At 45.2% G+C, this 27,419-nt stretch overlaps 1 protein-coding gene and 1 pseudogene across 1 annotated transcript in view; one reads left to right on the top strand and one right to left on the bottom strand.

Annotated features, from left to right (window-relative positions):
* Positions 1–1,746: 1,746 nt before the first annotated feature.
* Positions 1,747–2,030, top strand: LOC131914253 (small nuclear ribonucleoprotein G-like; annotated as a pseudogene).
* Positions 2,031–11,812: 9,782 nt separating this feature from the next.
* The window catches only part of Clmp (CXADR like membrane protein), a 106,967-nt gene continuing 91,360 nt past the window's right edge, over positions 11,813–27,419 (bottom strand). The window contains exons 3-7 of the mRNA XM_059267664.1: positions 25,663–25,864; positions 24,334–24,501; positions 21,567–21,689; positions 15,848–15,989; positions 11,813–14,857 (exon numbers count right to left, since the gene is read on the bottom strand). Of these exons, the coding sequence (XP_059123647.1) occupies positions 14,557–14,857; positions 15,848–15,989; positions 21,567–21,689; positions 24,334–24,501; positions 25,663–25,864 (936 nt within the window). The 3' untranslated portion in view covers positions 11,813–14,556. The remainder of the gene's footprint in view (positions 14,858–15,847; positions 15,990–21,566; positions 21,690–24,333; positions 24,502–25,662; positions 25,865–27,419) is intronic.

The following is a 27,419-nucleotide window of genomic DNA, read 5'->3' as shown; positions in this document are numbered from 1 at the left end:
GAGGTGGAGGATCAGAAGTTCTGCTAGACCCAGCTTGGAATGTATGAGATGGTCAGTAAGTCTGTAAAATGAAATTTGAAAAATGAGGAGCTTGAGTCTGTTTGACAAGTGTTCTTTCTGGGAGGTCCGGTGGTGAGGACCTATGACCCTTGCTACCACAGAGGCTGAAACAGGAAGGAAGGAAGCTCAAGGCCTGCCTGGACTAGAGCATGAGTTAAAGGCAAACCGGAGCAACTTAGTGAAACCCTGTCTCAAAATAAGAAGTAAAAGCGAGGCCCGATGAGAAGACAGGACATCCTGAGGATGGGAGAGGAGGGAAGAAGTGTGTCTCCCCCCCTCAACCCCCCAGGAATCCAGTTGAAGCCTCCTGCCTGTGGAAAAACAAGCATTCCAGCAAAATTAACTACTGCTTAATGCCCTCCCTTTCCAGGAATCTCACCGGAAACCCCATTCACAGGGAAAAAACTTCTACTAACCCTCTGGTGAAACCCTAATGGCTGCAGACTTCATCTTATCAGGATGACAGCTCCAGCCAAGGCATCTCCGGAGCCAACCTGTAATCTCACTTATCAAGAGAGAGAAAGGGGGCAGGGAAGTGTCAGGACCTGCAGTCCAGGGAGTTAAGGGTTGGTGCTGCCTCAGCCTTGATCTAACAGGCTTCCCTCTGGAGCGAAGGGTGGTTAATACAGAGACTCAAGGCTGGTCAGACTGCTAAGAGCAAGCAACTGTTCAGTGTTCAACTTTTTTTTTTTTTTTTTTTTTTTTTTTTGGTTATTCGAGACAGGGTTTCTCTGTAGCTTTGCGCCTTTCCTGGAACTCACTTGGTAGCCCAGGCTGGCCTCGAACTCACAGAGATCCGCCTGGCTCTGCCTCCCGAGTGCTGGGATTAAAGGCGTGCGCCACCACCGCCCGGCTCAGTGTTCAACCTTAAAGGGACATCATAACACCTCCTCCAGACTCAGGAAGCATTAGGGAAGAGGGGGTAGAGAAGTAAGGGCCGGATGATGGGACAGAGGTTCATGAAATGCTTCTGGGCATGGCAGTGGCTAGCATTGCCTGCATAGGGTCTGTACAAGCCTGATCCTCTAAACATTCAGTCTAGATGGGGGAGGGGCTCAAGGAGCCGTGCCTCACCCAGGGAGCAGATGGTTCGATTGCTGGTGGAGAGGAAGTTTTTAGTGGGTAACCACTGGTGAATGAGCCTTGCTCTAGTGGATAGCTCCATACTCGGCCCACAAAGGCAGCCTTGATTAAACCCAGTGGATCCCAAAGTAAAAACAAAAGACGTGAAAGGGAGTTGGGGATCTTTTAAAAAAGCTTTTTCTGGCTTCCTCGGGCACCCACACACAGGTGACATATATTCACACACAGAAGAGGGTGTTCAAATCCCCTGAGAATAGAGTTATAGGTGGAGGAAAGCCTCCTGACGTGTGTCGAGAACTGAACTCCAGTCTTCCAGAAGAGCAGCAAACACTTTTTTTTTATTTATTTTTTGGTTTTTCAAGACAGGGTTTCTCTGTGTAGCTTTGCGCCTTTCCTGGAACTCGCTTTGGACACCAGGCTGGCCTCGAACTCACAGAGATCAGCCTGCCTCTGCCTCCCGAGTGCTGGGATTAAAGGCGTGCGCCGCCGCCGCCCGGCGCAGCAAACACTCTTAACCACTGAACCATCTAGCCACCCCAGAATGGGGATTTGTTGAATGAAAGACCAGTGGGGGTGGGGGGAGAGGCTGCCAAGGGTGGATGAGGGAGGCTGCTCCTTCACCATCATGTCATGCCGAGCCTGCTGAGGAGTTGTCATGAGCAAGGCCCGTCCTCCCAAACTGAAAAGATTTATGGACAAGATGTTACCAGGGAAGTTAAATGGTGGCAGACATGTACAAGGAATACTACGGGGTCTTGGGTCCCTTGATGAGTCTCCTGACTGATGAGTGTGTGGGGATGGTAACTAGTGGGCAACAGATGAATATCAGAATGGTGGTCACAGGAGGAAACAGCATCATCGTGTAGGAAGCCTTGGAAAGAGTCTAAACAATGGCTGTGCAGCACAGGAGTCACATCTCTCCCCAGAGGGACTGTTGGACGGTGGTGTAGAATTGGGTCCTGTTTTCATATTAAACTTTTTGCTAAGTAAACTTTTGTGATTCTCAGTGGGGCAGGGGTCGTGAGGGAACCAGTGTGACCGGAATGCATTAGATGTATCCGGGACTTCTGGCCTAATTACTGCTAAGTTCCGGTCTCAAGGGGATAAGGTTATGATATCCGACACCCTCCTCTGAGCCCTGCAAGCTTACAGGTACACACAACTGCACATATACCACACTATACATACACACATGAACAGAAATAGGTTTTTGGTTGGTTTTTTTTTTTTTTTTTTGGTTTTTCGAGACAGGGTTTCTCTGTGTAGCTTTGCGCCTTTCCTAGGACTCACTTGGTAGCCCAGGCTGGCCTTGAACTCACAGAGATCCGCCTGCCTCTGCCTCCCAAGTGCTGGGATTAAAGGCGTGCACCACCACCGCCCGGCTCCAGAAATAGTTTTTAGACAGCAGAACAATTAGCCTCAGCTTCTGGTCACTCAAACTGTGTTCCAGGATTTGAATCGTGTTCTTACTATCTATTAAAAGCACAAAGGGCCGGCAAGATAGCCCAGAGGGTAAACTGTTTGCCACGCAGACATGAAGACTGAGTTTGAGTCTTGGAAGCCATGTAAAGGAAGAAAGCAAACTGGTCCTACAAAGTGGCACTCTGACCTCCACATGCACGCCATGGCATGAATGCCCCTTCCCCTATAAAAAATAAAATGAAGACAAAATAAAAGCAGAAAATAAAGTGAATGTTGTGTCTTTGCTTCTAGCTGCTCAGGGTTTCAAACAGCAAATTTACTTATTCCAGATCTGAGATTAACCAAGCATAGTGATGCAGACCTACACCCCAACACTCAGGAGGTGCAGACAGGAAAGCACGAGTTCTCGGCCAGCGAGGGCTACCCACAGAGACTTAAAACAAAGACCAGGGTGCTCGTACACACCTGCAATCCCAGCATTCAGGAGGCAGAGGCCTAAGGCTCATTTCAAGTCTGAGGCCAACCAAATCCACAGAGTGAGACCCTCTGTGCTAGTTCGCTTTCTATTGCTGTGATAAACACCATGACCAAAAGCAACACGGGAGGAGAGGCTTGATTTCCTCATATAGCTTATAGTCCATCGGAGGGGAAATCAGGGCAGAAACTCAAGGCAGGAACCTGGAGGCAGGACTGAAGCAGAGACCAGAGGAACACTGCTTACTGGCTTGCTCTCTGGGGCTTGCTCACTTTGTTTGTTCGTTTGTTGTTTTTTCCAGGCAGGGTTTCCCTGTGTAGCTTTGGAGCCTGTCCTGGAACTCACTCTGTAGACCAGGCTGGCCTTGAACTCACAGAGATCCGCCTGCCTCTGCCTTCTGAGTGCTGGGATTGAAGGCGTGCGCCACCACCTCCCAGCTCAGTTTGTTTTTCAATAGAACCCAAGATCATCTGCCCAGGGGTGGTACCACCCTCAGTGGTCTGGGGCCTCTCACATCAACTATTAATCAAGAAAATGTCCACAGGCAGAGGTAGTACACACCTTTAATCCCAGCACTGGGGAGGCAGAGGCAGGTGGATCTTCGTGAGTTCTAGGTTAGCCTGGTCAACAGAGTGAGTTCTAGGACAGCCAGGGCTACACAGAGAAACCCTGTCTGGAAAAAAAAGAAAGAAAGAAAATGTCCCACAGATTTGCCTACTAACTAATCTGATAGAAGTAATTTCTCAACTGACATTCCCACTTCTCAGATAACTCTAGTTTGTGTTAAGCTGACAACAAAAACAAAAGAATAAAAAAAAAAAAAAAAAAAACCAAATGAACCAGCACACCTTTTCTAAAGAATTAAAAAAAAAAAAAGGTTTGGGTGCTGCCTGGAAATAGGGTAATGATTTACATTGTTGTGTGCCTGCCACATGCTAAGCACTTTTTTTTTTTTTTTTTGGTTTTTCGAGACAGGGTTTCTCTGTGTAGCTTTGCGCCTTTCCTGGAACTCACTTGGTAGCCCAGGCTGGCCTTGAACTCACAGAGATCCACCTGCCTCTGCCTCCCGAGTGCTGGGATTAAAGGCATGCGCCACCACCGCCCGGCTTTTTTTTTTTTTTAAGCACTGTTTTAAGTAGATGGCACACACTGTTCATTTACTTTTAATTACAAGGTCAGGCGTGAGGCACATGTTTGCACTCAAAATGTAGAGGCAAGAGGATCATGACTTTGAGCCTAAGCTAATGGTGAGACCCAGTCTCAAGAAGAACAACAAAAAATGTATCCCAGATCTCCGGAAGTAAGAATTACCACGATTTTCATCTTGTAGATGAGGAAAGGTTAAATGATTAAACTGGCAAATGACATGGTTGAAAGACCCTAACCCTTTAGGCTTACACCCTCCAAGCCCCAGGCCAAGGGCCACCTGACTCAGCCACTACTCAATCACCCCTGCAACAATATAACGATGTAAAAAGATTTCTGTTAAGAGATGTGCTGTGACTGGGATAGTTGCAAGTGTTCCAGGAAGGACCACTGTGACCTTTGTGTAAACTCCACTCCCTCCCTGGTACCCCACTTGAGGTTTCAGGAAGAATGTACATGCTGACGTGACTGTACCCACTCTGTGATCAGACCATGATCTTGTGAAACGAAATTGTATGGGAATTGTAATCTTAGAGCTTTTGTGGGTTTTTCCTTTAAAAACCCCCATGTGGCTGCAGTAAGATGCGGCTCTTGCTCTTAGGAGCAGAGTTTGCCCTTCTGTAAAGAAGCTTCAATAAATTCCTCGTGCTGTTGCATCAACTGGACTGGAGTCTGGGTTCTTGGGGCGCCCACTTGAGACCCTAAACTTTGGGGTCCAACAATGGTCAAATTGTGAATCAGGTAGTTTGTTTTTGGTTTTTTGGTTTTTGTTTTTCTTTAATCTAAAATGTGTGTGTTGGGATGGCTTCCCTGTCTTCCTGATTTGGATCCTTTTAGCTTTGCTTTCTCCAGAGGGAACATCCCTCCATGAGCTTTGTCTTTCCTCCTGAAGCCTGCTGAGGCCAACAGAGCAGTCAACACACAAGACTGCTGCTGTCTGTGCCTTTGTGTGCCTGAAGACCTTGGAGATTCTGGAAACTGCATCCCAGGCGTTCACTTCCTTGACGCAGGAATGGGCTCTGCACCAGGCACTGTTTCCTGTGTCTCCTCTTCTCTTCTGGAGAGGAATGAAGTAAGTCCTTTATGAGAAGCTGTTCTGGAATCAGGAATCGAAACTCAGTCTGGCTGGAGGATCTGCCTTTTTTAAAACATTTTGTTTTCCACTATCTAAAAATCCCAACATTGATAGGAAACATTCAAGTGAAGATTGGACTTTCAGAGCATCTCAGAATCTGAAGTCTATGGGATGTTAGCCCCTGGACTCCCTTATCAGTATGGAGCACACAATTTTTCTTTGGTGAGCAGTGCCGGGGATTGGAAAGAGCATGGACTTTGGAGTTACACCAGAATTCAAATTCCAGGCATTTTCTTATGTGGTGACACATTATTTCAGCCCCCCCCCCTCTTTTTTTTTTTTTTTTTTGGTTTTTCGAGACAGGGTTTCTCTGTGTAGCTTTGTACCTTTCCTGGAACTTGCTTTGGAGATCAGGCTGGCCTTGAACTCACAGAGATCTACCTACCTCTGCCTCCTGAGTGCTGGGATTAAAGGCGTGCGCCACCATCGCCTGGCCAGCCCCTCTTTCTTGCTGTTCAGGGTCTTACCATGTTGACTTGGTCCTTAGCATGTAGCCCGTGGTGGTCTCAAACTCACAGCAATCCTCCTGTCTCAGTCTCCTGAGTTCTGTGATTACAAAACAGAACCTTCTGTTTCTCTTCCTATAGTGCAAGGCCTTTAGAGTTCTAGAGGGTAAATAAAATGTGTAGGACTTTATTTTTCTGTCCTTTGTCTATCATTTCATTTCCTTTTTTTCCCCTTAGGGTTCTTAGGTCTGGAAGTGTCAGAACATTTAGGTCTTTTTCTCAGAGACCCAAGATCCATAAAATCTGAATTTGTCATGCTCTTGCTGTTTAATGAGAGTCTAATGAGGCAGGTAGTATAGGAAGGCCAGGATGATGGATGGAGAGATGGCTCAGAGGTTAAGAGCACTGGCTGCTCTTCCAGAGGTCCTGAGTTCAATTCCCAGCAACCACATGATGGTTTATAACCATCTGTAATGAAATCCCTGCCCTGCAGGAATGCAGGCAGAACACTGCATGCATAATAAATAAATAAATAAATAAATATTTAAAAAAAGAAAGGCCAGGGGGCCCAAATTTATATTGTGTGTAGAGTACAAATGGGATTCGTAGGTGTATGTACTCTCTGGTAGCAGTAACTTATTTGTGGGGTTGGGGATTTAGCTCAGTGGTAGAGCACTTGCCTAGCAAGTGCAAGGCCCTGGGTTCTGTGTCCTCAGCTGGGGGTGGGGGGTGTGGAAAGTTATTATTCAGGATCAAAGAATGGTAAACTTACATGGAAATTCCATCAAAAACAGCCCCTCTTAGAACCAATGACATAACTAAAAACTGCAGTATGTGGCCTGATTGCCCAAGACTTGAATGTGTTTACTGCATTCCTTCAGGAAAGTTGAAACCAGAATGATCCAAACTGATATTAGTATTTTGCCTTTCTAACTGTAGCAAAGTATAAATTACTTCACTTAAACATGAGGACATACATGTAAGTCATCCTAATATCATTTTCTTTTATTATACTACACAAAGGAAATTAAGGAAAATATTTAGCCACATTGAACATTAAAAGCAGCCTGCTGTCTAACTGTTGAGATCTTTTTTACAGCCTCTGTGTGGAGCAAGGACCCAGGAAACACTTGTGTTTCCTTATGTGACTCCAATGTCAACTATTTTACACAGATCTTTGTTGTTTTGTTTTGGCTTTGAAACAGGATCTCACGCTGTAGCTTTGGCTGGCCTGGAACTCACTCTGTAGACCGGGCTGATCTCAGCTCACAGAGATCCGCCCCTCAGCCTCCTGAGTGCTGGGATTAAAGCTGCAGGGTACTGCGGTGCTCAGCTTGTGGTAGGCAGATCTTATCCTGTCTTCAGATACAGACAGGAAGGCTCCTGAAAGAATAAACAATCTGCTCTACCTCAACCTAGTTTCAAAGTCAGATCAGCCTTATTCCACAGCATATGCTTTGCTTTGTATGCTTCGACTCTTAGCCAAGATTGTCAGCAGTTTATGAAGTTTCAAAATACTTAATTTGTTATCTGGAAAGTGCATGGCATGTATGTAGACATCAGGACAGCAGCTTTGTGGATGGAGTAGGATCTACACACACACACACACACACACACACACACACACACACTTTTTTTTTTTTAAAGAGTGTCTCACTATGTAACCTCGGCTGGCCTCAAACTCATGTAGAACAGGCTAACTTGTCTCTATCTTTATGTGAGTTTCAAAGATTGAACTCAGGTTGGCTTATATTTTTGTTTTTTTGAGACAGGGTTGGTTTCTCTTTGTAGTCTTGGTTGTCCTGGAACTCATTCTGTAGACAAGGCTGGCCTTGAACTCACAAGGTGCTCCTGCTTCTGCCTCCTGAGTGCTGGATTAAAGGTGTGCACTATGGCCACCTGGCCCTGAACTCAGGTTCTTAAACTTGGAAGACAAGTACCTTTACCCAATGAGCCGTCTTGTCCCACTCAAGTTTATCCATATCTCATTTTTTAAAAAAATATTTTTGAGATAGAGTCTTTTTTTTCCTGGATCTTGCTTTGGAGACCAGGCTGGCCTCGAACTCACAGGCATCTGCCTGCCTCTGCCTCCCGAGTGCTGGGATTAAAGGTGTGTGCCACGACCGCCCGGCTAGAGACAGAGTTTCTGTTGTCCAGGCTGGTCTCACTCTACAGCAGAGGATGAACTTGAACTCTAAGTGTTGGAATTAAAGGTAGGTGCTACTATGGCTGGCTTCAAATTCCATGTAAATCCTTGTTTAATCCTGTAGTGTGGGAAAGAGACGCTGTTGTAGGAACCATCTTCTCCATAAATTGTTGTTGTGGTTACGATTATTGGGTTTTTGAGGTCTCACCATGAAGCCCTGGCTGGTCTGGAATTTACTATGTAGAGCAGACTGGACTTGAACTCAGAGACCTGCTTTCCATGTCTCCCATGTGCTGGGTTTTTTGTTTTGTTTTGTCTTCTGTTTTTGTTTTGTTTTTAATATAAATTAAAATCGTTGTCAAAGGTGCTTAGTGGATAAACTGATATAAAAAATGTTTCTGAGCCGGACATGGTGGCACATGCCTTTAATCCCCATACTCGGGAGGCAGAGGCAGGTGGATCTCTGTGAGTTCAAGGCCAGCCTAGTCTACAGAGAGAGAGTTACAGGACAGGCACCAAAACTACACAGAGAAACCCTGTCCTCAAAAACAAAACAAAACAAAACAAAAAGCAAAACCATGTTTCTGACTTCTCTATCCAGGAATGGTGGCAAAGATGAGATAAATATCCAGAGAGAGCTGGAGATGTAGCACAGGGGTAGAGCCTTTGCCTAGTTTTGTTAGGTTGTGGGTTTCAGTTTTAGCAGGCAGACAGGCAGGCAGGCAGGCAGGCAGGCAGAAAAAAGAGGGACAAGAAAGTTAGCCTTACATAGTTATAAACACAATTCTTGGACTGGGGTTTTGTTTCATTATGTTTTTGAGACAGGGTCTCATTGTGTAGCCCATGCTGGCTGAACTCAATTTGTTTTTCTTTTTTAGATTCACTCATTTACTTGTTTATTTCCTTATTTTTGAGACAGGGTCTGTTTAGCTTTGTAGCTACGTGTAGCTTTACTATACAGCTTTGTTTGGCCTGGAGCTTGCTCTATAGACTAGGCTGGCCTTGAACTCATAGGGATCCGCCTGCCTCAGCCTTCTGAGTACTGGGGTTAAAGATGTGTGCTACCATGCCCAGCTATATATATATATATATAAAATATATATATATTTTAATCTGTATGGGTGTTCTGCCTGCATGTATGCTAGTGTAGTACATGAACACAGTGGAGACCAGAAGAGGGTGTCAGATCTCCTAGAACTGGAGTTACAGATATCTGTGAGCCACCATGTGGGGGCCAGGAATTAAACCTGGGTCCTCTGGAAGAACAGCTAGTATTCCTAACTGCTGAACCATCTCTCCAGAACCAGACCTTACTTTGTAGTCCAGGCTGGCCTCGAACTCTCAGTGGTCCTCTTGCCATCCATCAGCTTTCCAAGTGATGAGATTAGAGGCAGGCGCCACCACACCCAGCTGTGACCATAATGACTTTTAAATCCGGGGTCCCTCAAATGTTTGAGCTCTATAAACATTTTTAATAAAATTAATGTACTTTAATTATTATTATTATTATCAACTTAACCTCAGTGTGTTCAAGATACTCTGTGCTCAACATTTTCTCAGAATTGTACAAATTATTTCATCTACACCCATGTTTACTTTGATATATATTCTGAGACAGGGTTTCTCTGTGTAGCTTTGGAGCCTGTCCTGGAACTCACTCTGTAGATCAGACTGGCCTCGAACTCACAGAGATCCACCTGTCTCTGCCTCCCGAGGGCTGGGATTAAAGGCATGTGCCACTGCTGCCTGGCATGATATATATGTATCCATATCTTTACAGAATAATTTGTACTGTCTGAATGATCTTCATTGTGTGAGTGAAGAGGGTAGGGAAGAGAAAGCAAGCAGAAGGAGTGCAAGCCCAAGGTTTGGGTAAAGCTCTAAGAATTTTAGGGATCAGAAGAGCAGTTAGTCAAGATCTACCAGTCCTGATGGAACACGATGGTGTACGTCTGGGTGCCTGTATTATTATTTCTGAGATGACGTCTTGCTATGTTGCTCAGGCTGTTACTTGTCTCAGCCTCCCCAGTGCTGGGATTCCATGTCATGTTACTACACCGACACAGCTGTGTTTAAATTGGAGCTCTGCTACTGACTTAAACTCTCTGTGTTTTAGTTTTCTCATTTGTTTTCTGTTTGTTTTTAATTTTGTCTTTCCAGACAGGGTTTCTCTGTGTAGCCCTGGCTGTCCTGGAACTCATTCTGCAGACCAGGCTGGGCTTTAACTCATAGAGATCTGCCTGCCTCTGCCTCCTGAGAGCTGGGATGAAAGGCATGTGTCACTATCTCCCAGCCTTATTTGTTTTTAATTTTATTTACTTTTATGTGTATATGTGTGTGTATTTGCATGAATGTATATGTACCGTATAGATGCAGAAGCCTGAGGAGGTCAGAGAAGAGTATTGGAGCCCCTAAACTGGAGTTACAGACAATCATGAGCCACCATGTGAGTATTGCCAAACCATCTTTCCAACACTGAGTTTTCTTATTTTTAAAATGAGAATGCACTGGGTGGTAGTAGTGCATGTCTTTAATCCCAGCACTCGGGAGGCAGAGACAGGTGGACTCTGTGAATTTAAGGCCAGCCTGGTCTATAGTGAGTTCCAGGACAGCCAGTGTGGTTACACAGAGAAACCCTGTCTCAAAAAACAAAAGCAAACAATAAATAAAATAAAATGAGAATGCAAACATCTTTTTATAGAGCTAATATGAGTATGAAGCTGAGATAAAATGTATAATATATTTAGAGTTTTGGGGTCAGGGAAGGAAAAAGCTAACTAAGTATAGTGAAATTTGCTTGTAATGTCAGCACTCTCGGAGGTAGGGGCAGGAGGGTCAGGACCTCAGGGTAATCCTTAGCTGTAAGTATGTGGCCAGCCTGGGCTACATGAGACTCTGTCTTCAAAGAAATAGTGCCTGTCACACGATGTTTCAATAAGTGATAGCTACCATTATTGTTCTCTGTCTTTCTGAAACAGGTTTCATGTATGCCAGGCTGGGTGAACGTGAACTCCTGCCTCCAGTTGAATGATCAGATTACGGGGATGTACCACCAACCTGTTACTTTTTGCTCTTAGATTTCCGTGGACATCTGTGAAGTTGTTTTCGGATTTCTGTGACTCTCAGGGGTTACTTCTCTTGCCAGATCCCTCAGTTGGTACTTAGCCTTGGCACAAAATATTCGCTTTGCAATGATTATTGGTTGATTGTGACACAGTCTTTAAGGGCAGTTATCTCTGTGCCGTTTACATCTAACATCTGGCTTTGAGAGGAAGAAAATACTTCATATACTGATGAGCCAGCCTGCTCTAACGAATTGCCTGCTTTAATTCATTTGGATGATGATTTGGGTCAGTGGTCTTTCTTCTGGAATATTGGGGATTAACAATAACTTGTAGGCCGGGCGGTGGTGGCGCACGCCTTTAATCCCAGCACTTGGGAGGCAGAGGCAGGCGGATCTCTGTGAGTTCGAGGCCAGCCTGGGCTACCAAGTGAGTTCCAGGAAAGGTGCAAAGCTACACAGAGAAACCCTGTCTCGAAAAACCAAAAAAAAACAAAACAAAAAAACCCAATAACTTGTGACTGAACTAATAGAATGCATTTGGCCTGCGTTTTGGTGTAACTACATCTCCAGGGCAGGTTCCAGGAGCCCAGCCTCTCCTGCAGTGGTGTCTTCCCTTGTTTATTTTGTCATTGCTGATACAGATGGAGTTACAATCAATAATCAATAACTGCCTTTGTGACACTTTCTGTCCCATTTACAAGGCGACAAAGCAGACTGACAGATACACAGCTTAACACCGGAAATGAGGCAAACCATAAAAACCTTTCGGAACAGAATTCTGAAAGGCTTTGCATACAACACAACAACAAAAACATCAATTTTACTATTTTACAGATTTCAGTTTGGCTTATGTATTTTATTGAAATGGTTACTCTTTAAATGTCCACATTCTTCCATCTGCATTTTCTTCCTACAAACTTTTATTTTGGCTTCTGTCCATCAGTAATTTTTTTCTCTGTTTCACAGTAGAGACTCAGTCAGCTTGGTTGGCAAAGTCAATGGAATAAGGTTTGGAGTCAGTCACGGCTCTCACTTTGTCCCCAGCCCACACTCTGTCTTACCGAAACCTGGAAGCCTGATTCTAAGGGAAGGGGCTCAGTGCCTTATCTCTCAGAATTTCTCAGCCCCTAGTACAATCTGTTTCATGTGTTTATTGTAGTTTTCCACCGGGAATGAATTTCCAAAGTCACTTGGGTATTCAATGGTATTAGTCTCCAATAACACATTTAAATAATCGGGATTTCCTTTTCAGACAAAGGGGACTGATCCCTGCTCTGGAAGCACAGACAGGAAACCTGATTCTCAAAGGCAGGAAACAGTGAGAAAATTGCTAGTGAGGCCCAGCTGCAGCCTTCATTGTGAGCTCATTTGGCTCAGGGACTCCAGGAAGGCGAATTCTCAGAATTACATAGCAGAAGAGACATGTTGCCTAGATACCATCCTCCAGGAGGAATAAAAATGTAGTCAGAGTAAAGGGCTTTAAAAAAAAAAATCTTACAATGAGATAAGAGTTAGTATAAGGAGCATTTCAAATATGCCTATTCTCTCAAATGAACAGGCACCCCTGTTATTCCCCCAATGTCTCTTATCTGTACCTCTTTCAAAGGAAGACAAAACTCAGGTGAGGACCGTCACTTTAGCATGCAGGAAGCCCACCCAAACGAACCTAGACACCTTAACACAAGCATCATTTCCCAGGCACTTTAGAAGGAAATGTATGTATATTCTGTGAGGACACTCTTCTGCACGTTAAACGTCGGGATAAAAAGCCAGAGAAATGGGGCAATATTGAGCATCAACCTTTTCCCTGTCACCATCTGAGTACCACTTCAGAGAAGGCTTCATCACAGTAGCTGCGGCCCTTCCTCTTTCCTCCAGCCTTTCTTTGCCCTAATCAACAATAGGAAATGCTGTGCTCCACCCACCATGACCTGCTGGCTTTGCCTTGTTCCTTGAACGGCTAATGCAGGCTTAGCAGCTAGGCCATAGGAACCCTATTTGTCACAACTGACTAAAAGGCAAGTTACTTTTCCTTATCGAGGAAGGACTGCTTTTTTTTTTTTTTTTCCTTTTTCTTTTTAAATTTCTTGGACACCTTTCTTTTCCCTTGTCTGAGTTGTTTTGATAGTTTTGCTGGTGAATCCTTTTTGCTAATTCTTTCCCAAATGCCAACCAACCACACACACACACACACACACACACACACACACACACACACACACACGCATTAACAGACATTAGCTGAACCCTCGCCCGCCACCCACCTGTTTTTCTCACCACCTGCTCCCTAATGGCAGTCTGTGCCTTCCAGCCCACAGCTGTACTTTTCTTGGAGGCGAAGGCTGAGAAGAGAGAGATGCTGAGGTTCTCTCTGGTTCAGCCTCTTAGTGGGGAGTGATTGGGCATGTGTTTTCAATGCCTTTAGGAAATGATCTTTGAAAATTTAAGGCCTAGAATCTTCAAAGGTCCCACATCCACATCCTTCTAAAAGGAAAGAAACAGAGGAATCTCCAAGTTTGGGCCAGTATTAAATGTCCTTTGACCTATTAAGGGAAAGGTCTAATTTCCCTCTCCATTCCAATCAGTCTTGAAATTCTGGTTTGACGGCTTCTCAGCAAGAGGAGCAGGAAATGGTATGCAAAGGGGACCTTCCAACTTCCCTAAGAGACTTTCTCTAGAGGATTCTTTCCCTAAGGACATTCATTAAGTGACCTGTAGCGCATACTTGTTTCTTCTAGAAACATCTAGTAGAGAAGTCTTTAGGGGGGCGTCAGATTTGAGTCATGACCCGCAACTGCCCCAGGATTTATTTTTGATATCTGTTGGCAATCCTCTGAACATCAAAATGGAAAGTTTTTCACAGAATCATGTCTCATCTTGGTTGGACTCTTTTCTTAGTTATTATTCTAGTGTTCCATGGAAATCGGAAGGTTGGTTGTAGATAAGGAAAGAGAAAATCACGTTTCTCTGTCTCCTGCTATTTCAAATCCTCCCCAAATTAATGTTCAAACCTTAGGATACATGAAGTCAAGTCAAAGTAGAAAAAAAAGTGTTTCCTTCTTTTTTTAATGTGAGTTTCTTAGAAGCATTTGTCCCAGTACATGTTGCAGAGAGGTGTTAATATAAGGCTGTGGGTTTCTGTTTTGACTATCTGAATAATCACGATAATCCAATCAATTTGCAGAAATGAATAGAAAAATTGATCTATGAGATTCCCATTTCTTCTTGACTGTGGTGACTCGCAACATTCCTAGGCAGGATGGTTCAGGTGTACGCAACCTCACCTCTCCTTAATTTTCACCACAAGTCCTGGTCAGCAAAGTTGGTTTGGGCCCCCCTTGCCTCCACTTCTACTCTGAAGGCACAGTGAGGTGCCTGTCTAGAGATGACCAGCCTATCCATGTCCTTTGTTTGGTGTCCTGTAAGGAAGGTGCTCGTCGGAACTGGTCCGTGCCAGGAAGGCAGCTACTTAAGTGAGTTCTCATCCGGCTGAGGGGCTTGTGTGGCTGGTGAACGGAGCTCCGGTGGCTAGGCTAGGATCCTGACTTCTGGAAGAGCGCAAGTCAAGTCCACTGTGATTCAGACAGTTTGGAAGGCTTTGCTCTGGCTGGGGATTGTGCTGAGTGTGGTTTCTGCTTTGGTCAGGGTCGTGTGGTGCACTTTCTTTGGTTCAGAACCTCTTGCTTCTGGTCCTATTAGGCTGTACGCCTGAGTGGCAACCCCCGGCTGGGGGGCCGCTTCACTGGACAGTGTCCTCTGGCTTCTCGAGGCACTGTTCCCTGTGGAGCGGGTGGAGGAAGAGCCAGAGCGTGAGCTCCTGGAGCCTGAGGAAGAGGAGCTAGGCTTCACAAGGCGGGCTCTGGGGGCTTCCGCGTCTTCTCTGAAAGGGAAAAAATGAGCAGACAGAAAAGATAAACTTTCGTACTGCCAGGGATGTGGTGGTGACTCTTAAAAGTTACTTCCTCCTGAGATTTTTTTTTTTTTTTTTTTTTTTTTAATAAAGAAATCCCTCAAGCCAAAAAACCTCCAAAGGCAGCCAGTTAAGGAAGTAAACACTTCCTGGTTTTGTAAGACTGAATGATCAGTTTAGGAAAATGTTTGCTGTGTGACAGCTGGAGGTCCAGCCAGGTGTACCAGAAGGACACGGCTCAACATGAGATGGTAGCCTTGAGTTTGGGGGTCTGTGTACTCAAAGCCTTTCATGTCCTATAGGTCGTACCCTTTTTAAGTGGGAGTGAATCAGAAGTGAAGTTGAGAATTATGCAGCATGATTGCTAGCTAGACTAAAGGCAGAGTCATGTGGAAAGGGAGCCTTAACTGAGAAAAAGGTCTCCATCAGACTGGCCTTGTGGCAAGTCTGTAGGGCATTTTCTGGATTAATGAGTGATGTCAGAGAGGACAGCTCACCCTGGGTGGGGACGCCCTGGGTGGGGTGGGGGAGATGATGCTGGTTATATAAGAAAGCAGCTGAGCAAGCTGAAGGAGCAAGCCAGTAAGCTGCACCCCTCCAGCGTGGCCTCTGCTTCAGTTACACCCCCCACCTCCCCCCCCACCCCGGTTCCCCGCTTGAGTTCCTGTCCTGACTTCCCTTTGCACTGGACTGTAAGCTGGAAGGGGAAATAAGCCCTTTCCTCCCCCATACTGCTGCTTTGGGTCATGATGTTTATCACAGCAACAGAAACACAAGCCAGAACAAGGACAGTTTCACAGTAAAGTGAGTCACATCTTCCGTCCCTAGACTGTAATTTCCTACCTGCCAGAATAATCCTTTGAAGAGATCCCTGGTGCGGAGGGAATGGGGGATGTTTATACTGACTAGTTACTATGGGCCTGGCCTGTAAAGGGAGTTCCTAGGAGTAGGGAAGCTTACCGAATCTCGTTAGGTCTCTCCTCTTCCTCATATCTCTCTTTGCTTTTCCTTCGGATTAGCAGCCATATCAGGAGGAAAATGAGCAGGGCCCCAGCCACTATGCCGGTCACCGCTCCTGCCACCATGCCGATGCTTTGCACATCTGTTTTCTCAGAAGCACAGACAGAAGTCAAGTCAAACCTAAGCTAGGAGACGCATGAGCTCTCAAGACAGAAGCCCTGGACAGGACGGCTTATAGCACCACACCCCGGGACCCTCACATGATGTGCGACTGTGCCTTTCCGTATTCTTGCAAGCTGTAGTTACCGAACCACCGACTTTACGCCCAATTGGCTCAGATTTTAGTGACTAAGTCTGCCTTGGTTTACATGATAAAATGGGTGGGGAAAGTTATTGTGTCATGTTAAAAAAACATTTTAATCCTAATAAGACACCTTTGGGCAATCTTCTAGCTCTGCCCGTACCCCTTTCTCTGACTTCCCTCTTCTACTGGTAAAATAAAATAGAATATAACCTGCAGCATACAATTCTGTGTGTGACTACTTGTGGCTTTCAAACTCAGAACTCAATGTAAATTTGGCTTGCACATTAGTAACATAAATGTTCTCATTTGAATATGAATTAGGCTAAGAGTTTATTAAGTGCCCACCTTAAGCCAGGCAGTTCTAGGTATGATAAAGAGTGATAAGAGTTTTTCTGTTTGTGAGTTTGAAACAAATAAAGAAGTCAGTACAAATAATTGTAGGCAGTGGATGTGAGAGCCAAAGTGGATGACTGGCCATGTGCAGGGAGGACAGAGGAACACAGTTTCAGTCTGGGCAAGCAGGACTCTGATGAAGTGGTGTTTAAGTCGAAATATAAATGACAGGACTGTCTTGTGGTGAACTAGATGTAGAGCGCTCCAGGCAGAAGGCACAGTGGGTGTGATGGACGTGAGTCAGTGTGAAGGAAAAGTGCAGGGACGTGAAGTCACAGGAAGGGACCGTCTCCCATGGGGCCTAATGGGCCAGACAACCATTGTATTATAGAGGCAATAGAAGAGTTGCCTGCTTCAGGCCACATTTAAGAACGCACACTACATCAGTTCTAGGAGACATGGAGGGTTTCAGGGGAAGGAGAAAGCAAGGATACGAGTTAGGATGCTTCTAACTGTGCAAGCTGGAGATGATGGCGAGTGGGCAAGGCTGGACCTAACGTTCATAGAAGCAGGTACAAGGGTACCACTGCTATCTGGAAAGTGTTGTCGACAGAAAATGCTGTTTACTCTTGTCCTGCTTATCTTTGAAAACTAAATGGCCTCTTACTGTAAGGATTTACCCTTTATCCAGTTTTCCGCTAAGACAGGGTCTGGGGTGACCTGGAATTCACTATATAGACCAGGCTGTCCTCACACAGAAATCCTCCTACCTCTGCCTCCCAAGTGCTGGGGTTTATGATGTGCACCACCACACCTGGCAAAAAAATTATTTTTAAAAAAATTGGACTTTAGGTAGCTCTAGGTTCTTGAAAGTTTGGGGTTTACCTTATTTTATCATTACATTTTATTTATTTATTTTATATGCATGTGTGCCTTTGTGAGCGTATGCTGAGGTCAGAGGACAGCTTACATGAACCGGTTCTCTCCTTCCAAACCTTGTGGATTCCTGCAATCAAGTTAAGCTCATCAGGCTAGGCAGGAAGCACCTACTGCTGAGCCATCTCACTGGCTTTGGGTTTATTTTCTGTGGACAAATTCAGATCAGGAATGCTCTTTTCCTTATGGCCACACCACCAATCCACAATCTGAATGGATTGTGTACTAACTGAAATTGAAGTTGTTTCTTACTTTAATTTTCACAATTAAAGTAATATTTCATTAATTTCCCTGTATGTTTGCATACTTTGGGAATATCTCTAAAGGATAAATTCACAAAAACGTTGCTAGGTAAAATGGAATGTATTTTTCTGTCTAAATTTGAATGGAATAAAAAACAGGCATAGTGGCACATGCCTGTAATCCCAGAATTTGGGAGGCAAAGGCACGAGAACTTCTGTGGGTGTGAAGCTATCCTTGGCTATATAAAAAGTCTATGGATGCCCTGGGCTGCACAATGAGCCCTGTCTCAGTAAGTAATATATATACTAATAAAACATATGAATAGAATGGATTAATAATCGTGGCATACTTGTACAACAAAACACTACAGAACAATGAGAATGCCCAGTTGGTGGGAATCACTGCAATTGCAGCATTTGAGAAGTTGAGGCAGGAGGAATGTCTGAGTTTCAAGCTAGTATGGTTTTCCAGCAAGTTCAAGGCCAACATCAGGTACATTGCAAGGCTCTTTCTTAGAAAGACAAAAGCCAAAGTCTAAGGATGTAACTCAGTAGTAGGCTGCTTGCTTAGAATGTGCCAGGCTTGCTGGGTGGTGGTGGTGCATACCATTAATCCCAGCACTTGGGAGGCAGAGGTAGGCAGATCTCTATGAGTTCAAGGCCAGCCTGGTCTACAGAATGAGTTCCAGGACAGTCAAGGCTATGCAGAGAAACCTCGTCTCCAAAAAAACAAAAACAAACAAAAACAAAAACAAACAAAAAAAAAAAAGAAAAGAAAAGAAAAAAAAATTATGTGCTAGGCTCTGAACTCCATCTCCCCACACCTTCCTTTCCCCTAAACCCAGAGAACCTCAACACCAGCCAACATATTACAGCTACAAGCACCAATGAAACAATGAAGAATTTCAGAAACAAAATGTGACATAGAAGAAGTCAAGATAAATAGAATGATTCTCTTTACTCGGGATCTAACACAGGAAAGGTAATCTATTGAGTTAAAATCTGAGTCTTAGAGGCTGAAGGCGGCAATGATTGGTCTGTGTCTGTGATGGCATTGATAAGGACGCACACATATTCTATCACAATGTGCAGTCAGGGTTTATGTAGTCTTCTCTGAAACTTCACTACAATATATTTCCTCTTTCCAAATCTAAGGTTATAATAAAAGGCACTGAAATTATACTCTGGCCAAGAGTATAAAGTACTTGGTTCCCCCCCCTCCCCATTTGTTACTTTATTTAAACAATTTTGTTGTTGTTGTTGTTTTATGACAGGGTTTCTCTGTGTAGCCCTGGCTGTCCTGGAACTCACTCTGTAGACCAGGCTGGCCTCAGACTCACAGAGATCCGCCTGCCGCTGCCTCCAGAGTGCTGGGATTAAAGGCGTGTACCACCAAGACAGGTTAAAGAACGACTTTTGAGACATGGTTTCATGAAGCCTAAACTGGCCTCATATTCTTTATGTAAGAGAATGACATTGAACTCCTGGTCTTTTTGCCTCCACTTCCCAGGTATTGAGATTACAGGTATGTACTACCAGAGCTGGCTAAAGAACCATTTTATTGTTGTTGTTTCAATACCTTTCTAAGAATTGGTATTATTGTTTGTGTATGTATGCACGTGCACGGCTTGGTTTATAGCCCAGACTGACTTTGAGTCCATGGTTCTCCTTATTGCTAAGATTATATGTATGAGCTTCCATACCTAGTTGGTACTATTTTAGTGTAATTTAGTTTAGTTTAGTTTAGTTTAGTTTCACTGTCATGATAGCTTCAAATAAAAAGGGTGGACTTTTAGCCGGGCGGTGGTGGCGCACGCCTTTAATCCCAGCACTCGGGAGGCAGAGCCAGGCGGATCTCTGTGAGTTCGAGGCCAGCCTGGGCTACCAAGTGAGTTCCAGGAAAGGCACAAAGCTACACAGAGAAACCCTGTCTCGAAAAACCAAAAAAAAAAAAAAGGGTGGACTTTTGACATGACAGGCAGCTCATAGTTTCTCTGTGAAGACCTTGTTAAATTCGTAGGACAATTGATGCTTGACAGGACAGAAGTCCACTTCCTGACCCTTTGTAACTCTAACACAGCTTACAGACCTCTGCGCAGCAGGAAGACACAGGCTTCCTGTTCTGGTTAAACAGGTGACCCCAGAGATCACAGCCTGCCATTGTGTAGATGGAACATTAACTATTTTGCTGCCTACCCCAGCGATCTGGACAATCTCCAAGTTAAAGTGTCTCTGTCCCTAACCTAAGGTTTCAGATGCTCTTTGAACCGGTTTTAACATCCTAACAGCTCCTTCATTAACTAGTAAGATAGTTTGTGTGTGTGTTTGGGGGGGGGGGGGGCCCATGCACGTGCCACTGTACCCTTGGTTGGTGGTCACAGGACAGCTAGAGGGAGCTGGTTCTTTCCACCATGTTGGTCCTGGGCATAGAACTCAGGCCATTAGGCTTGCTGCCAAGAGCCTTTATCTGCCGACCACTCTTGCTCGCCCATGACTCACTTCTAGTAAATAAAACACACCTCTGAGGCTTTGCTTTTACAGAATCACTGCAAGTCTTAGTTCTCAAGTCTCTAGATCTCCAATGACTGTTTCAGGCTGGCCAGCAGTCACAGGGAGCCATTTTAGAGGGCTAGCCTCCAGCATCCAGGTCTTATAATGTATGCAACCTCTCCTGAGGAGAGAGTGAGCCCGACTTCCTAACTAAGCCACTCCTGAATTTCCGACTTACAGAAACCGAGAGTCAAGAAGTTTTAAGTCACTAAATTTGGGACAATTTGTTACACAGAAATAGAGACAAGTATTCAAGCTGGTTTTATTTTGTGACTTGGTTTATGACGTCTTTTTTTTCCCCCCAGTGGTTGGTAATCCCCATGATGAAAGTGCTGCCGCTGCACCATTGAAGATGTTTTGGCAGGCTGACATTTCTGTGGTCTATGAGCTTCAGAGCTGGTTAAGACTGCTAATTGCTTTTCTCTCTTGTCATATTTGTTTATTTGTTTGTTTCGAGACAGGGTCTCACTATGTAGCCCTGGCTGTCCTGTATCTCGCTCTGTAGACCAGACTGGCCTCAAACTCACAGAGATTCACCTGCCTCTGCCTCCAGAGTGCTGGGATTAAAGGCGTGTGCCATTACACCTGGCTCTTTCCTTTTCTTAAAAAAAAAAAAAAGTCATTATAAAGTGGTCCAAGCTGGCATCAAATTCACTATCCTCCTGTCATAGTATCCCTAGTGCTACAATTGTAGGACGCACCAAAGCACCTGACCCTACTTTTCTGTTTTGTTGTTGGTTTTTTGAGACAGGGTCTTATGTAGTCCTGATTGGCTCTTGTGTATAGTGGGGGATGACCTTGAACTCCAGATTATCCTGCCTTCACCTTCTAAACTGGAGGATTATATATGTATCTCTGACCTCACCCAAGTCTCTCTGTGTGTGTGTGTGTGTGTGTGTGTGTGTGTGTGTGTGTGTGTGTGTGTATCTGTATGTACAGAAGCATGGTGCCGGCACCCAACTGAGGGAGCTACCCATGCTATGCAAGTGCTAGTCCACTGAGCCAAATTCCCAGCTCCATAGTTCAGAGGACTGGCTAATTCACATTGGTAACCATACAATGTGACAACAATACAATTTGACAACCAGTCAAAATCATGTTCTTCTGGAAAGAAAGACTTTGACCTTGACCTTATTTTTACTCATGATTTGAACATTTTATGCCAAACTGTAATGCAACAATAAAAAATTTAAATGAAACAAACAAAAAAATCCTTTATGGAAAGTTGGGGGTTTAGCTCAGTGGTAGAATGCTGGCTAGCATGCCCAAGGTGCTAAGTTTTATCTCCATTCTAAAAGAAAGGCAACGTCAAGACACTCACTCACACTGTACAGGGCAACCCCAGGATACTCACACTGTACTGTCACTCGTACCACACAGCTCTCCTTTCCAGCCTCGTTGCCCGCTGTGCACTGGTAGAGCCCAGAGGAGTCCATGGTGAGATTTTGCAGCAGCACCCGGCCAGGGTTGTTGTAATCTATACAAGCAGAAAGCAGAATGGTAAGTCTCCTCCAGGACAGTGTCTATACTGTTTCCTGTGGTGCATCACTGACCTGTGAGGTCAAATGGTTTGATGGGATGAAATGACAGAAAAGATCTTGTGTTGCAACATGGGAAATAGGTAAATACTATTTTATATCTTTTTTTTTTTTTTTTTTTTTGGTTTTTTGAGACAGGGTTTCTCTGTGTAGCTTTGCACCTTTCCTGGAACTCACTTGGTAGCCCAGGCTGGCCTCGAACTCACAGAGATCCGCCTGGCTCTGCCTCCCGAGTGCTGGGATTAAAGGCGTGTGCCACCACCGCCCGGCCTAAATACTATTTTAAATTGTTGGGCAACCTCAAGAGTTACAAGAGATTGGGAACGAAGGGCCTGGTGGCTGTTTGAGAGGCTGAAGCAGGACAATCACCTGCTCATGGTCTAACTGGGCTACAGAGTGAGTTCAAGGATATTCTGGGCAACTTCTGGAAATTCTATCTGAGTGGGGCTGTGAGCATGTACAAACTCCTAGTTCCAATCCCCACAGCAGAGCCAAAAGAAAATGGAGAGCATTCAGTGAATACTAAAACAGTTCATTTAGTTAGAGTAGTTTATATAATCCATTTCCCCAACCCTCTCATTTTAATTTTTATGACATTTGAAGAAAGAAGTAGGGTTTTGTTGTTGTTCAAGTTTACAGATGAAAAATGAAATTTAAGAGATTTAACAGTAACTTAGTCATGTTGGTAAGGCCCTATAACTCCAGCAATTGGGAGACACAGGCAGGATAATCCAGAGTCTTGAACTCTGTGTAGCAAGTTCTATGCAACCTTGGCTCTATGGCATCCTGTCTCAAAAAATAAACAACAGCAAGAATGGTTCACACTGGACTTGGTGGTAACATATGCTTGTAATCCCAGCACCTGAGAGGTGGAGGCTGAAGGATCAGGTGTTCAAGGCTAGCCTGGGCTACATAAGACCCTACATCTGATCTTGGCCAAAGGTTGAGAGTAGACCTCTGCTGGTTAGTTTTTTGTTTTTTGGGTTTTTTTGGTGGTGGTGGTGGGGTTTCAAAGTAGGGTCTCTCTGTGTAGTTTTAGAGCCTGTCCTGGAACTTGCTCTATAGACCAGTCTGGCCTCAAATTCACAGAGATCTGCCTGTAGCATGAATCTTAAAAGGTCTTATTAATAAAAACAAACTCGGAACCAGGCATTGAGGTGAATGCTGAAAGATCAGAGAAGCAGAACAAGCCACAGCCACCTCACCTCACCAATTCCTCAGCTGATCCTTTTTCCTGAGACTGGAAGCTTCTGAATCCTCATCCAAATGGATCTCAGCTGAACTGCTGCTCAAAAGCCTAAAAGCTTAACCAGCTCTAGTTCCTCGTCCTCACGCCTTAAATACCTTTCTGCTTCCTGCCATCACTTCCTGGGATTAAAGGCTCTCGTTACCACACCTAGTTGTTCCCAGTGTGGCCTTGAACTCACAGAGATCCAGGCAGATCTCTGCCTCTGGAATGCTAGGATTAAAGGCGTGTGTGCCACCATTTTTTGGCTTCTATATCTAGTTGCTGTTCTGTTCTCTAACCCCAGATAAGTTTTTTTTTTGTTTTGTTTTTTTGTTTTTTTGTTTTTTTGTTTTTCGAGACAGGGTTTCTCTGTGTAGCTTTGCACCTTTCCTGGGACTCACTTGGTAGTCCAGGCTGGCCTCGAACTCACAGAGATCCGCCTGGCTCTGCCTCCCGAGTGCTGGGATTAAAGGCGTGCGCCACCACCGCCCGGCTCCATATAAGTTTATTAGGGTGCACAATATTTTGGGGAACACAGTATCACCACATCTGCCTGCCTCTGGGACTGAAGGCGTGCACTACCACTGTATGGCTTTTTTTTTTGCTGGTTAGTTTTTGCTGGTCACTTTGACACACTTGGGAAGAGGGAACCCCCCAACTACATTGATCTCTGGGTGTGTCTGTGAAAGATTGTCTTGATTGATGGTTGATATGGGAGGAATGCCCAGGTCACTGCAGGTGGCAACATCCCTAGGTAGGAGGGCCCAGGCTATGTAAGAAAGCTAGTTGAGGGGGCTGTTCTTCCAGAAGTCCTGAGTTCAATTCCCGGCAGCTACATTGTGGCTCACAACCATCTATAATGGGATCTGATGACTTCTTCTGGCAGGCAGACACACATGCAGATAGCATACTCATATGCATAAAATAAATACATGAAATCTAAAAAAAAAAAAAAAAGAAAGAAAGCTAGTTGAGCATATCTAGAGAGAGAGCCAGCAAGTTGGTTCATTGGTGGTTCCTGCCTGCAGGTTCTTATCTTGCCTTCCTGCCTGACTTCTCAAAGATGGACTGTGACCGGGGAGTGTAAGATAACACTCTCCTAGCTGCTTTGGGTCATAGTGTTCTACCACAAGAGCAGAAAAGCAATCTAGGACAGGATGCTAGATGAGACCCTAAATCAAACCAAACAGAGCAAACCAAACTAATGACAACCGCACAAACCCATGATGATGCACTGAAAGGAGACTCCTCAGCCCGGTCAAGGGCGTCCGGCGCGCTGCTGGCCCGGCAGATTTGGAAGCCGTGGCCACTGTATTATATTTTTGGCCCAGAAGACTGACAGGAAGATGACTTACCAATTCTGGATCTGGGCGGCAGGTGCTCATCCTCTCCCTCCTTCTCCCGGATGCGCTGCCAATAATACACAATGGGCTTGGTTCCAGAGGCAGACTCACACTGCAACATCAGGTCGCTGCCCTCCGTCAGCTCTCCTTCCAGCTCACACTTGGGCTTGGAGGGTTTCACTGGTGAAAAAAAAATTTTGAAAAAAATGTGATCATGCAGAAATTTTCCTAATGCCAGGTTCAGAGGAAGAACTGCACCCTGCTTGGGTATTTATTTAGTCATCCATCTTGCCGGCCTTCGTTCAGTTTTGAGTTGAAGCTCATCTAGCCATGCTTCACCTCCTGAAGCCCAATCATCTTCTCCCCGGTCCCTCTCCCCAGCATCCCTCAGCAGCTACTCGCAGTGGTGGAACCCGCTGTGCCTCAGAAACCCCCATGCCACTTCTCAAAAAACAGACGCTGTTTTTTACTGGGGGTCTCTCTCTCTCTCTCTCTCTCTCTCTCTCTCTCTCTCTCTCTCTCTCTCTCTCTCTCTCCTCTCTTTTGGTTTTTCGAGACAGGGTTTCTCTGTGTAGCCTTGGTTGTCTTGGATCTCACTCTGTACACTAGGCTGGCCTCGAACTCACAGAGATCCCCATGGCTCTGTCTCCTGAGTGCTGAGATTAAAGGCGTGGGCCGCCACCATCACCCGGCTTTACTGGGAATTTTAAGTAGTTTGGAGGTACTTATTCAAGTATTCAAAGAAAATTATCCAAATATTAGAGGATGTTTAAATTTTATAAATAAGTTGCCATGGGAAAATCATAATTATGGGTCATCAAGATGGCTCAGTGGGTAAAAGCGCTTGCTCTGTGAGCCTGGAGCCCTGAGTTCAGACCCCGGAACCAACAATGGAAAGAGAAGAGCGAGTCCTTAAAGTTGTCTCTGTCCTTTGCACGAAGGCAGTAGCACACATATGCACACACACACACACACACACACACACACACACACACACGTACACACGTACACACACACGCACTAAATAAAATAAAGTTGAAAAAGAAAATTATAATTATGTTTTCTTCTCTCATTATGGTTAAAACCTAGAACATAAATGTTTCTTTGTGGGAACTGGCCCTGGTGATGTCTACATGCACACTACAAGAATTAAATAGGTGATTTTACTGCCTTCTGCAGCTGGCTAGGCCCCCCTTGACACCTCATAAGATGCAGGCATGTTTTTGAGACAGGGTTTCTCTGTGTAGCTTTGGCTGTCCCGGAACTCACTCTGTAGACCAGGCTGGCCTCGAACTCACAGAGATCTGTCTGGCAGGCATTTATCTTGGGGTCCTACCTTACCTAGGACTTTGAGGATGACATGGCTCCAAACATAGCGTCCTGAGTTCTTCACCTTGCAGGTGTATCGGCCTTCATCGCTTGGCTTCAGAGGCTCGATTTGCAGGGAGGCATCTCCTGCCAGGAAGTTGGAAGCAAAGGCCACTCGGCCCTTCTGTTCCTCAGTCAAGTTATTGTAGACATGACGACTGGAGTAAGTAATAACCTGGGGAGACAGACAGAGGCAGCGTCAAGGGGTGGGACCCTTCCCCATTCCCTTCTGCTGTCAGGATGAGGAAAGGGCCAGGTGTGGTAGTGCACATCCAGTATCCCAGCACCGGGGAGCCTGAGGAAGTTGGATCACAGGATCCAGGCCAGCCTGGGCCAACCAAATCCTGTCCAGAGAGAGAGAGGAAGGGGAGAGAGAGAGGGAGGAGGAGGAGGAAGAAGAGGAGGAGGAGGAGGAGGAAAAGGAGGAGGAAGAGAGGAAGAAAGAGACTGTTCTCAGTGACACAAAGCAGTCAAGTTTGAGTTGATTCTAAAGACTCAAGAGATTGTTATTAGAATCCGAGTATAATGTATTTGCTTAGGCTTTGCTGTTTCTTCCAAAAATAATACTTTATATCTATCTGTGTAGTATTTACTTATTGATTGTTTATTTTAGGGAGAGTCTCACTGTGGTAGACTTGGCCAGCCTGGAACTTACTATGTAGACCTGTCTAATCTCAAACTCATAGAGATCCACTTGCCTCTGCCTCAGGAGTGCCGGAGCAAAAGGTGCACGCCACTCTACCTGGCCTGTGCAGCCTTTGTTCAGGGTTCACCCCCTCCCCCCCCACCTTTGCCTTCCCCACAGATAAGAATAAGTTACGTGGAGGGCTGGAGAGGTGGTCCAGCAGTTAAGAGCACTGGCTGCTCTTCCAAAGGATGTGGGGTCAATTCCTGGCACCCACATGGTGGCTCCCAAATGTCTGTAGCTCTAGTTTCAGGGGATCTGGCACCCTCATCTAGATATACATGCAAGCAAAACACCAATGTGCATAAAATAAAAATAAATAAATCATTAAAATTTTTTTTAAAAGTTACTTAGAAGAAAACCCATTTCTTCCACTTTTGTTTCCCCAGTTAGGGAAAACACACTTTAGATCTCCCTAAGAATAGAAAACGATTCCCTCCTGGTCAGCGCATCCTGCCTGCCCATCAGCCTCAGGTCTTTGCTCTTTCCCTGGGTCATCTCAGTTGTCTTTCCTGTTAGTGACAAGAGACATGCTGATGGAGTCGACCAACGCCTCGGCCCTTTAACTGCCATTCTGCCATACTGTCTGGTTTCGTTGCCAGCAAAGAGGACTGCTTCCCACCAGATGCGGAAAAGCCACTGCAAGACCCTTTTTTTGATTCCAAACACAATGGAGTGAGATTAGCAAGGAGAGGAACGTCAACACAGAGTACATTTCCTTGCTTTACTCAGGACACCGAAGGAAGGATGTGCTAGAAAAGTTGATGGCGTTTGAACCTGAAAGATAAGCAGGCTACATAAGGGATGAGAGGGGGGGAGAGGAGAGCATTCCTGACCCACAGGACAGCCCCGCAGTAAGCATGGAAGCATCTGGGGACCTCCCGGGCACATTTCTGGACATAGCTGTTCCGAGTTGTCTCGCCCGAGAGCCTTCACCCGGCCCCAGGCACGTGCTGCGCCTCTGCCACTCAGCAGAGGCTTTCCTGAGAAGTCAAAGCTACCAGTAAAACGTCCATTCTATCTGAACTCCTCGGTGCTGTCTTCT

The sequence above is a fragment of the Peromyscus eremicus genome, chromosome 7 (assembly GCF_949786415.1).
Source record: "Peromyscus eremicus chromosome 7, PerEre_H2_v1, whole genome shotgun sequence".
Lineage (NCBI taxonomy): Eukaryota > Metazoa > Chordata > Mammalia > Rodentia > Cricetidae > Peromyscus > Peromyscus eremicus.
This window is presented reverse-complemented; position numbering and strand designations above follow the sequence as displayed.